This window comes from Lonchura striata, chromosome 1, assembly GCF_050655825.1.
Source record: "Lonchura striata isolate lonStrDom1 chromosome 1, ASM5065582v1, whole genome shotgun sequence".
Classification (NCBI taxonomy): domain Eukaryota; kingdom Metazoa; phylum Chordata; class Aves; order Passeriformes; family Estrildidae; genus Lonchura; species Lonchura striata.
Window position 1 is genome coordinate 92,971,473 of NC_140703.1, and position 13,154 is coordinate 92,984,626.

The window sequence follows — 13,154 nt, forward strand, 5'->3', positions numbered from 1 at the left end:
TGACACTCCATAACAGCAGCTGCACATTAGTGCATGTTAAAGCAGAGATGGACTGTCAAACTGTGAGAGATTTTTCTAGTAATCAAACTGTTTCACTAAAATAGGGAGTAAACACAGGTTTCTTTGAGGCACTGAATAAATAATGCATTCTATTCTTTCCAAAGTGAAGAAGCAAATGTCATATGTGTCTTTTCAAAAATGTACAAAGCTACACCAGTGTAGGGAGTGTGTAAAAAACTAAAATATAACTGAAATCTGCAGTTTCAGTAATTAGCAATTAAATCCCTTAATGCAGGGGTATTATAAAAAATTACCTTTCTTAATCTTTCAGGAGAAAATTCCAGACCAACTAGAAAGAGAGTGAAGAATACACCGAACTCTCCTAACGTCTCCACCTGTACAATAGACTTAGGAAAAAAATTTAAAAAATCAGTGCTCAGCAGTCAATTTATAATATAAAATTAAAAGTACATTACAAAACAAATTGATTCTCATTACATTTCAACAGGCATCTGAAGTTCCCAGAGCAATTATTTTTCCCATCACCTGGCTAATACTAGGCAGTAATTTGGTGGGAAAGTGCTGGTAACCCGAAGTGCACATGTTCATTGCTCTTGGTAAGTGTTGAGGAATACGTCTGACCCAGGGAGCTTGGCTGGCAAGCTGCACACTGAGATGGAGACTGAACTCTCAGTAGAAGCCTGCAACAAGTGCCAGTGAACTAACAATCTTTGGGATAATCAAGGGCACAAAGGTGAAGAAGGCAGAGAGCCTTGTGAATGGTCAGAGTGGAAAGTTTCCTTAACAGTAAGCTTACTTGCTGGTTGAAAAAAAATAGGCTATGTTTTATGCATGCACTATTAAATCTCCAAGGCTTGCATTCCAAAAGCTACTTCTTGCTAGTTACTTTATTGGTCTATTGGTATAATCTTTCTGCTAGACTGTGTCTGCTGCTCTGTTCTCCATCCTACAGGCTCCACACATCGATCTCTCAGACAAGCCTAGTTACCAGCCTTTGTGCTACAGAGAGAAGGATCCAACAGCAAGAAAAGTGGTTGTCTTCCTCATCACAACAGAAAAGTAGGCATACTTCTGGCTGGCAACTGGTGTACCGTCAGGGATCTCAGGCCAGTTCTGTTCCATAGATACATACACGATCAATGTCAGAATGAAGGAGATGAACACACCACTCACAAGTCTGCTGCTCATAACAGACTGGGAGATGCTGTTCAGTCATTTGAGGGACAAGATGCCTTGCAGAGGGATGTAGATACACTGGAGCATTAGGCAATGATTAATGGGAGGAAATTATTTAACAGTGCAAAATGCTGGATTCTGATCCCTCTGGAATGGGGTAATGCCAAGCACAAGTATGGATTAGGAGAGGAGTGGCTGAAGAGCAGCCCTGCAGAGAGGGATCTGGGGGTGCTGGTGGACAGCAGACTCAGTGTGGGACACCAGAGGGCAAACCCCATCCTGGGGTGCATCAAACAGAGCATCACCAGTCACTCAAAATTATCCTGCTGTGTTCCATGTTGGTGTGGCCTCTCCTGGAGCAGTGTGCAGTTCTGGGCCCCACCATGGAAGGAGGATGTGAAGGCCCTTGAATGCATCCAGAGGAGGACAAAGCTGGTGGAAGGCTGGAAGGAACATCCTGTGAGGAACAGCTAAGGACTCTGGGTTTGCCCAGCTTGGAGAAAAGCAGGATGAGGGGCAACCTCATCATTCTCTACAGTTTCCTGTGGAAGGGAAGTGGACAGGGAGGTGCTGAGTGCCTCTTCTCACTGGTATGCACTGACAGGATGAGTGGAAATGGTTCAAAGATGCCCCAGGAGAGGTTCAGACAGGACATTAGGAAGCATTTCTTTACTGAGTGGGTGGTTAAACCCTGGAGCACACTTCCTAAAGAGTTGATTGATGCCCTACACTTGTCAGTGTTTAAGAGGCATTTGGACAACACCCTTAATAATATGATTTAACTTTTGTTGAGCCCTGAAGTGTCCAGGCAGTTGACTGGAATATTCTATTTTATTCCAAAATCCTAGTATTTCTTTTCTATGTATTTATATGGAAACCATCTTTTCTGCCAGATTAGAATCTACCTGCCTCCTCATCTCCTCAGTCGTTCAACTTCTTTAGGAAATGAAAAAGAGACCCAGTCAACAAAAGTATTATCCAGGTGAATAATGTTTAATCACACCTCCACAAGAAAAAGACAAGTCACTTAAACTGTCCTTGAGAAATTTCTTTCATACCTGTTCTGACCACATAATCTTCATCAATGTAAGTGTCCTGAATATTAGTTGTTGGGTATCTTTCTCATGCCAAGCTTACAAACTTGTTTCTCAGTCTAAGTAATCAAACTTTCCAGACATTCTCAACCCAGAAATCGTGTACAACAAAGAGGTTGAGTTTATTTAATCTCTTTCAATACAAGACCAACAAAATCCTACAATTTCTACTAATCCCTGCTTTTGAGCTCAACAATCATTTTCAACAGAAGCCCACGTAGGAGCAGATGTCACAAAGACAGTAAGTTCCAAGTGGTTTCAGGGATATCAATGCAATAGACACATGCAGCTTAAGCAGACATTACTGTGCAGCCCTAGCATGTGTTCTGTTTTGCCTGCTGGCTAAACAATCTGTTAATGCACACCAGAGCACTTAATCAAAACATGTCCAGCCAACCACAGCTCGTGGTTTCACAGGAGCCACTAATCAGGGTACACGTGATGGAACTAAAAAGGTTCAAAAGGCTTCAGGAATGTGGGCAGGGTACTGGGAGAGGAATAGGGGGACCAGGGTGGATGAAAGCACTACAGAGATGCTAAATAACTCTCTAGAAAGTCAAGCTATGTTCTCTGGGGAACTGTTTGTTTTAAATGCTTCCTCCACTGTCAACACTGACTTTTTGCAAGTTTCTGTATATTTTATGCCATTTAAATAATGTGGCTCCCAACTGTGATGATTTATGATTAAAATCAAGAAGAAAGAAAAAAAAAAAAACACTTGGCATAAAACTTCCTCAACACATAACCTTCAGTTTTCACTTTCAACAATTGTCATAATTATATAAGAGAAAAAAAATTGAAAACTAAATTATTCAAAGACATAAAATTTCAAGCCCTCCTCTTGCAAAGGTTCAGGTTTGGGGGATATCTTTTTTATAAATACATCTGAGGCTGGCAATACCATATTCTTTTAAAACTACTTTTAAAGACTTCAACGAATTAAATCAGTCAAGAAGTAACTTACACACTTACCTTGATACTATTTAGTCCTGAGGGTCCTAAGAGTACTCCACAGATGATATATCCAAACATGGTTGGCAATCCTATTGTTGTGCACAGCCACCCACACGGCAAAGACAACATTCCTATTGTCACAATATCCTAAATACATAAGATTTACAAAGGCATTCATATAAAGGATGCATAAATTTGGGATGAAATTGAAGACTATTATCTTTCAAAAGATAAACAGCACTGTAAAATTAAATGTAGACTACTTCCCATGAAAAGCAAACAAAATTTCTATAAATTAACCTCAGTGCTGTTGTAGGTGTAAGCACAGCAGTTTTTCAGATGAAGCAGATAAGGTACTGACCTTAAGGAAGTCGGGAATTTTAAATCAATTTATAAATATTTTAACTATATTATAGAAAGTAGGCAATTTCCTGGGTGGGATAACACCCTGCATTAAAACAAGATGGTGAAACAGAACTAAATTAAAACAAAAATCCCAATCCAGTTATTCCATATGAAGCACAAATACTATCAAAACTCTACAATGTCTATGTATTTTCCAGTATCCCTTTTTTCTGCACAAGGCACAGCCAGGTAAATCCCTCTACTGACAACATGCAAGTGGCTTATTAAGCACAGCAGTAGCTTTAACACTTTGTAGTCTGACAGAAGGGACAGTGCCCAAAGCTGCAAAAAGAGAAGCCAAATAAAAACAGAGAGTATTCATGGGGTATCATGATCAGTCTTGTGAAGACAAACCTAAGAGTAGAGAACACATGGCTAAATCATCATAGATGGAAGAGTCATGAATACTGGGACAACTTCAGAGAGACAAATGCTGAAACTATACTCACTCCAACCAAGTAGTACTGATATGCGAACTTATGGCACTAAATCCAAAAGTGAATGACAAGAATGTCTCTAAAATTATTACCTTTATGAAATGATGATCGGCGCGAGGAATGGTTGAATCTCTGGGTTTAGTAAGAATATACTGATTGTTCTGAGAATCAATAAGCATACTAAGACCTAAGTCATCTTCTACTTCTCTTTTTGAAGCATTTCTTTTGGAGTTGGCTTCATCTTCTTCCACCCTTAATACAGCTTCAAAGTTTACACCTCTTACCTTTAAGAAAAAGAAAACAATCAGACAAATAAAAAAAAGGGGAGTCAATTACACATATCATAATAATGGAAGAACTATTAGCTGTGCTTGAAGTTTCTACAGAACTTGCTGATGCCAACTAAAAATACTGCAGGTTTCTTCTCTAAAAATCTTTCAATCTCTTTATAAAAACTTGATGTCTTCAAAAGTAACATTTTCTTACCTTGAACAAAACCAATTGAAGATTACAAAGCGATGTTCCATTCATAAAAATCTGAACTAAAGATTGCATTCCAAGCTAAGAAAAGGTCACTATCCTGTAAATTTGAAGGAGAGATTATAAGAACTATTTCTACCTATTTTTTCTCAGAACAGCAATTCTTGAACACAGGCTGTAGTGCAGATTTTTTATATTATTTTACCTGGTACACTTCACTATTTGGCTATATTTTAATAGAAGCTTGTGTATCTTTTAATTTATCAGAATGCTGACTACTGTATTAAAGCTTCTCTATTCTAAAATTCCATTGTTTTAGTTTAAAAACAGGTTCCTTGCAGTGATGGAGAAGCACTAAGTCCTCCAGGCTGCATTCATGATTCCATCTCTCTCAGGGATGGAGCCACAAGCACAGAGCCGGGAGGCGCCGGGAGCAGTGGCGCGCTGCCCGCCCCGGCTGCGGCTGCGGCCGCGGCGGGGCCGCTCTGCCCCCGCGGGACAGGAGGGGGCGCTCCCGCCGGCCCGGCACCGCCCGCGCGGCTCCCGCGGCCACGGCCGCTCGCATCGGGCTGCGCACCAAAGCAAAATCCGCTCCACTTCTCTCGGCTCGAGCTCAACTACAGAGAAACCCAAACAAAACAACACACGGTTCACGGCTCTCTGCTACAGAGAAACTGGTTTGGCTTCCTCAGCAGAACTCAAGAGCTATGCTCACCTCGGGAGTCAACCTGGAATTCAACAAAAACCTCCCAAGAGCAGAAGCCAAATAAACTGTAACCTGTGTTTGTGCAAACAGGGCAAATTTAGTCTGTTTGAGGATGGAAAAATGGGACACTAGAATAAAGTGATGTATTACTGGCTCCTGTCTCATCATGCAACATAAAAACAAGGATCAGTGCAGGTAGGCCAAGGTACAAACACAGAGGAAGTCAGACATGGAAGAAAGTAACATCACACAACACATTTCAGGTCTTTCCTTAGAACAATATATCTTTTCCCAGACTGTGACAACCAACTGCAAGTATTCTTGCTCGCCCATAACCTTCTGAAGAAAATTAAGAAGTGGAGACAGTGCTGAACATGGTAACTCCATATCCCACCAAGTCCAACCATCACAGTCCCCACCACCACAGAGATGCCACATCTATCACAGGCTGTATCACTCAGATGTCCTACACTTGGCCCTGTCAAAGTGGCAGCTGCAGGGAGAACTTTCAAATCAAAACCACAGAAATCACTAGCAAAAAGGAACAATTACTCCTGTTTGCTCACTCTTTAACAATCACTAAAATCCTAACAACCATATAACACAAGATAAACACACAGGGCAAACATCCACTATAAATAAATACACTCCACTGAAAAGACTGAGTGTAAAGCATCACTTACAGATTTGTTGTCATCAAAGGCATGCTCTTCTATTTCCTCTTCCAGTCTATCAGCTGCCTTCCTGACATCTTCCAGAATTTCATCAAGCATAGACAGGCTTTTGTTTTGGTGCTGCATGTTTTTAAGGGCTTCAACCTGGTGTTTCTCTGCTGCTAAGAGTTCAACATATTCCATTTCTTCCTGTTGAATTTTACAACACACAGATAAAGTGCTGGCAGGCCTTTGAGCAGAAAAAACATTTGACATAAATGTGTGCTTCTTCTGGCACAAAACATTTTATCAGTGGAATTGCAAAAGCAATATAGACATTGTGAAGATATTTAAAGATTACTTTTTCTTGTGCCAATTTTCATTGGGTAATTGGGCAAGAAAACAAAACAACCAAACAAAACATCCACCAATTGCCATTTCTATTACATTAAACAGCAGACCTGCTCCAAGGTTATGATCCAGAAAATACAAGAAAGGATTTACTTTGAAAAACTCTAGGAAACATTTCAGAGCCAAATAAAGTTTAGAACTTTGTGCTTTTGAAGGGAAGCATAATACTTTGAAAGCATAGCTATACTATCTACAACAAACAAACAACTTGGATGTAAAGCACAATGAATCTTAACTTTATAGGCCCTTTTATAAACACAGGAAGAGGTCTGTTTATGGTTTTCAAAAATTACAGTAACTGTGGAAACAGAAAGAAAAAAAGAGCTGGGGTAGAGATGAGCAGCCAATCACTCTAGCCAAGCTTCCTGTTCATGTTTCCCAAAAAGAATTTTTCCTATCAGAATTAAACATGTGACTTTTCCCCCTATTTCAGTTTGGGCCTCTTATCAACTTGCACTGACAACTTCTGAAACTACTAGGTTTCTGAAGTAAAAACAGGAAATATGCTGATATGGTTTGATACGGTGTGAAAATATTTCAGTAATTTCCCTGATAAAGTTATGATGCTTCAGGTTCAAAAAGAGAACTAAAAAGCTTAATTTACTAACAACTGGGCCTAACACCTTTTACATAGTTACTACGACAGTAACCAAACAGATTACTTTGTGTATTGACAGAGAACAACTTGAGGGTTTTGGGGAAAAAAGATTCTTTCCTTTACATGCCTCTATTCTTTTAAAGATTGTTGAAAGAACAGCTAGGGCAGCATTCCCTCCTTTCAGTTAGATTCAGGATGCTGAGAATACTTGGATGAGACCCTTCTGCTCTATTAAAGAGCCAATATTATTAAAAATGGAGAAAAAAAAAAAACAGGCAAAAAAAGAGCAAGCAATCTATAGTTCTGGCTCAATTCCCAGAAAACACAAGTTGCTGTCTCCAGATGCCCTGCCCCTGCCACACCCATTTAGAAATCAGAGAACATAGATCTCACATAGGTTGGTTTTATCTGCCTACTCTCCGTAGATATCTTCAGTAACCTGAGCTTACTAAATGGTCCTAAACACCTATGCTTAAATGACTGGAGTGTCTCCTCCTCCACACATTTGCAGATGGACATTTTTCCCCTTGGAACCCACAAGAACATGCACATAATTTAGTCAATTCCTTGATGCCAAGAGAAGAATATGCTCAGTACAACCAGTAACTGTAGCTGAACTCTTTTAAAATCCTGACAGTCGGATGAATGCCTCTGATTGTGAGGAAACCACAGTATTGGCGTCTGTTGGTGTTTAGAACTATCACAGTTACACCCTCATGGTGAAAGTTACCCTAATCCCAAAATAACTCGAGCTGGGAAGAATGTAACTATTAATGTGTTTGGCCCAATGTCAACAATTAGTTCTTATGCAACACATAAGTAGGAGACACACTCACTCTCATACAGCCTCAAGGAAAAACATTTCCTATCTGCTGCTGTCTGCTAGCAGACATTGCTCAGACGATGTAAGAAACAATCCCCATATGAGCTGCAGATTCTCTGCTAATTCAGCAACAACTTAGAACACTATGAAATCGATAATGGCTAGATTCTTTCCCCTCAAAGATGGAAGAGTTTTTGGGTGAAAGGAGCCCATCCCAGTCCCTTCTGTTGGCCAAGACAAACAGGCTGAACAGAGCTGTAGGAAAACTACATAAAAATAATCACTAATTTCAAAGAAGTTACCTTTCCCTGAATAGCAAGGTAGAAACGCTTTGAAAAAATAAGAGTTTAGCCTCAAGTTCCTTCAATTAATGGAGATAAAGGTTTTTGTAGTCTACTAAAGTGGCATCTGTTTCCATCAAGAGACAAATGTGATAGCAGTAGACTGGGACAACCACAGGCAATGGTGTCCATAAAAAGCACAAGTTAATTCAAATAACCTGCTACATGCTAAGCAGAAGTGCATCACAGTACAAACACTGCTCTGCAGCTCAGGCCGGGATTGGAGACACTCGACCATGAGGTATATACCAAGCAACCTCTCAAGCAAAGTAATACAGATAAGGATTGTGTACTTAATAGGAACACCTGAAAACAACATATGAGCAAAATGAAGTAAGATTAAGACTTTAGGGCAATGCTGATTCAGAATGCAGAGCTGCTGGTGCTCTCTATTATTTATTCAGAGACAAAAGCACGTGCAGAAGAGGTTGCATCTTTACAATACTTGCAAGACATTTTTTTTCCACCCATGTCTGATTAGAAGGCATCCAAGAAATTAGAAGCTAATTTAAAGGTAGGTAAGATTTTGTTGCCTTTTCCTGAACTTCCAAACAGGATCCTGGAGCAAGAGAAGGCAGAAACCATCTTCAGTGCTTCTTTCTTACTTCCCCCTGCCCCACACTGTGAATGATATCATTACATCTTTTCACAGCAGCAGAACCACCAAGAAATGAACCAGACATACATACATATCCCAGCACTAATGATTTCTAAGCATTTCTACTCAACAGAAATAAAGGCAAGAGTCCAGCACCTCCTACAGTTATTAGTATTTTCCATTCACTCACCATTTAAAAAATAGATGTTCTATGAATATACCAACAAAATAATCATTACAGTAAAATGAAACTGGGACAAAGATGGACCTAATGTGTGTCTTATGAACTAAGAACAAGTCCAAAACAAATGTATCCCCTGCAATTTTCATCTTTTTGGCATGCATTTTTCCATATATTTTGTTTCCCTTTATACAACACTTATAAGGTTAGAAGCACAAATACTGTTTACACATGCATGAACACAAGAAGGAAGGTGCAAAAGATTGCTCACTCAAGTAAATATTTTGATAATACAAAAAAAGCCTATACGATCCACTTCAGCAAAAGTTAATTTGACAGGACACACCTCTAAAACACAACATTGTACACAAAGGCCTCCTTCTAGAAGAAGCACCATTCTCAAGTTCAAGGATAAATTACTCCATTATTTTACAGTAACATTACCAAGAATTAGGTAAATGGGAAACAAGGTTCTGGATTGTCTCACTGCTGCTATTTTACAAGCTCTGAGGAAGAAAAAAGGTGGAAAATCAAAGCCCATGACAATTTCTATAACATTTCTATGCAGCAGAGGCTGCCACTACCATAAATTATCAATATACAAGTCATATAAAGCAGTTCATAGGAATACATCTAGATCCACATTATTCCCTATTCAAATTTGTTGTAATTCAGGCTCCATTTCCACTGCACAGAATCACTCCAGTCTGCCAAGTTTACATCCTAATTTCTACTTCCACCAGCCTATCTTGGCACGATTTACTGGACACCTTTACTGCATGTAATTTCTTTCCAACTTCACCTGTCAAGGTTCTGCACATTTCTCGGCACAAATGCCCTTCAGAGACTCTCACAACTCAAATGCTAAATGCCAATTACATTTTTGTTCCTTCTCTTGCTCCCTTGTGCAAGGGCAGCCTCTTCTTTTGGAAGACAGAAAACAAAGAAAATTCTTAATATATTTCTCCAGTGGCCAAGGAGTAGAGAAAGGAAAAGAGCAATTTAAATACCAAATACATTAAAATACATTTTCTCTCAACGGGAGACTTTCAGTACACAGTCTGAGCACTACCAAGTCCAAAAGACAGTGGCAGACTGTGCTCAACCTAATGACACATGGGAACTCAAACTTTCCATTAAGTATCTGTGTTTTTTCTTGGCGAAGTTATTTCAGCTGACTCTTTCTTGGAAGCACTGCATTTCAAACCTGCACTTCTTAAGCTAGGAGTGCAATACTGAGTTTAAAAATGAAGTCACCTACAGTTTTGCATGTCCATTTTATTCGTATCTATACAAACATGGGAATGAAAGGCAGCGAGCCATTCTGTTTTAGCTGTGGACTTTGAGCAATTCTCATTTAAAATGGAAAAAACAGTATTTCACCATTTGATGGCAATATTTCCATTCAGCTAGCAACACTGGCTTGTCTAGTGCAACTGTACTTTGTGCACTGATTTCACCCTTCGTATTCCTCTCCTTTTAACATTATATTTGCCAAAGGTCTTACGATTATGCTTAGCTTTGAGATAAGAACTATTACTTCTAATAAGTTTTAAGCTCTACACCAGAATTACTTGTAAATTTACTAATGAAAACAAATACTCCATTAAACAGTAAACACTGCAAGTTTTATGTAGATATCTTTCTTTATTAAAACAGACTGAAACTGTGCTATAAAAAATGTTAAAATCACAAGTCAAATACGAATACTTTAGTAACAAACATGGGGAAACCAACCTTAATTGCAGCTTCTCTCAAGGCCTCCAGTCTCTGTCTACTGCTTTCTTTCATATTTACAACATCTTTGTAATCACCCTGTAGAGCTCTCTGGAGGCCATGGATTGCCTGAAAGACTGAGTTTTCACTTTCATTTAGCTCCTTTTGGAAAATTTCAAAGGTGTGCACCTGAAAAAGCTTTTCTTCATCAGACAGTCCTGCATCCTTCTCAACTGCTCTTATGGCATTTTTTAGTTTGTTGAGAACAATGCTCTTTTGGCGAAGAAGACCAGACAGTTTTCTGCAGCTCTCCGACAGCCACTGCTTCCTCTGAGTGATAACAGCTCCTTTCCCACGGTGCAGCTTTATTGCATGCTTCACCACATCTTCACGTTCTGCAGGGTTTGCTAACGGGCCACAAGGCAGCGAAACCAACGTCCACAGGGAAATAAATCCAGTCGCCTTCATCCTTCACTTTTTATTCCTCTTGGGAGAAACTGGTAATCCACAGCTGCTCAAAGCTTTCTGCTACATGGTTTCTGCATCTCCAGCATACACACCAGGCTGCAAGATAGCACCAATCAGTTATCAAACATGGTCATGTTGGGCCATTAGATCACACAAATGTAGAAAATAAATCCAAGACTGCCCCAGCACCACAAGCTTTAACAGAACACATATAGTCTTCTTCATTCAACATTTATGAAAGCCAAGAAATAGCCCAAGGTTTCTGACAGATTTTTGTCTTCCCCTTGACTATTTCTTAGATAACATTTTATTTTAAAAGCAGTGACTGGAAAGCTTAGTCACTTCACATGGTACTCATCTGCACTTCTTATATGAAAGAAAGGCCTTTAAAAATATCAGGCCATAATGTCATAAGCTGCATTTCAACACTAGAACTCATTATTCTTAGCTGTCAGTAAATCTCCTGTCTCTTCTAAAACCTATCCTAAAACATTTTATCATAATACTTTGTTATTTAGAAAGTCTCAGAAGCATTAACAAACTCAACTACACACATTCAACAAAACATAACAATAAAAAAAACTTAACTGAATCAGATTACATTATAAATAATAATTGTGGAAGAAAGAACAGCAAAACTTTCTGAACTTCTGACTGCTACTAGTTTGGATCAAATACCTCCTTCACCTGAAAGGCTGCAGGGCCCTGAGGCATTTTACTTCAAAACCTATTAGGGATCTTCAAGATTTTAAAGGAAATTACAAAAACACAAACTCGATTCATTCATAAGTTCATTTCCCAGCAACTATTTGAAAATCTATACTCAAACTGCTATATTTAATTTTAACACCAAGCAGGATAGAATTTAAAAACTAATGTCCTTTCCTCAGAACCTAGAAGGAACTACTGACATTATTGCACAATATAACAGTTATATTTTCTTTTTAAAAAATCCAAAGATAAAAACCCTCACAGCACAGTTACACAAACCAATATATAAAATTGTGTACTTGGCATTCTAAAAACTCACATCACATGCAACATGTTAACAGATCATCAATACAGCAAGTATTTCCTGAAAAAATTTAGTTAGTCTTGATCATTGGGCCAGCATCCTTAATCAGGAACCAACACATGGACACAGTCATCTGGAAACAGCCTGCCTAATAGAGAGTCTCATTTTCCTCCAAGGCAGTAGCAGTCACAGTCCCACATACCCAAGCCAGCCATCATCGATACACAGAATAAGTTCTGAGCAACCTGAAAGCATATCACATCAGTATAATGTCAGTAAAATAACAAAGTACAAGCATTTTGGAACTTTGATAAAGTTGTGGGTCTTACTACTTTTAAGGAACCAGGAAAATAACAATCCCCACCACCTGGCAAAGTTCTAGAAGGAAATTAGGGGAAATATTTCTTCATATATGCAAAGTAATGCTCTTCCTCTTGAGTAGGCTTGGGGCAGAGATTTTGCTAAATATATTTTACAACCTATTTCTGCAAGAAAGAGGAAGAAGAAAACACCTAGTGTTTTACTCATCCAAGGTGAGTAAAAGACTCTACTGAATGTCTTACGTGGTACATCAAACCACATAACTAAATTTTGAGCAGAGATTTACACCAGCAAAGTTCACTCCCTGCTGCGCTGTGCAAACTTAGCACTGTGGTTCACACATGGGACAGTTTTGTTTCAGTGCTTTTTTGCTTGGCTAGCAAAAACTGCTTAGAGGAGTGACACCTAGGGCAGTGCTCAGAAGCCTGCAAGGGAATAAAGATCTTACGCACCAAAAGAAATGCTGGACACAATAAAGATCTGAATAAAGATCTAGTGCGCCAAAATGCTGAACACGAAAACCACAAACACAAACCAAGGCAAAAAAACTATTACTCCTCTCCACCAGTACCAGTAAGTATCAAATCGGAGGGAGAGTCTTTATTTAAGCAGCGTTTGCTTCCTGCTGGATTGCAGCTCATCTTCTCCCTTTTTCCGTCCTGAACACGACACTGTAGCAGCAGATTTCATCAAGCTGATAGTACCGGACCCTGCCTCCAGAGCCCTCTTTCGAGTCCTTCCCGACCGTGGTTCGCC

The 13,154-nt window shown here is 39.3% G+C and overlaps 1 protein-coding gene across 2 annotated transcripts in view; it reads right to left on the minus strand.

The window, feature by feature from the left end:
* Positions 1–13,154, minus strand: part of SLC9D1 (solute carrier family 9 member D1) — a 33,387-nt gene that overhangs the window by 19,835 nt on the left and 398 nt on the right. For both annotated transcript variants that reach the window (XR_014949778.1, XM_021545556.4), the window contains exons 2-6: positions 10,616–11,158; positions 5,957–6,136; positions 4,180–4,371; positions 3,264–3,392; positions 315–407 (exon numbers count right to left, since the gene is read on the minus strand). Coding sequence is in view for 1 of the 2 variants with exons in the window: in XM_021545556.4 (XP_021401231.2) it covers positions 315–407; positions 3,264–3,392; positions 4,180–4,371; positions 5,957–6,136; positions 10,616–11,062 (1,041 nt within the window). In the remaining variant the exon portion in view is untranslated. The remainder of the gene's footprint in view (positions 1–314; positions 408–3,263; positions 3,393–4,179; positions 4,372–5,956; positions 6,137–10,615; positions 11,159–13,154) is intronic.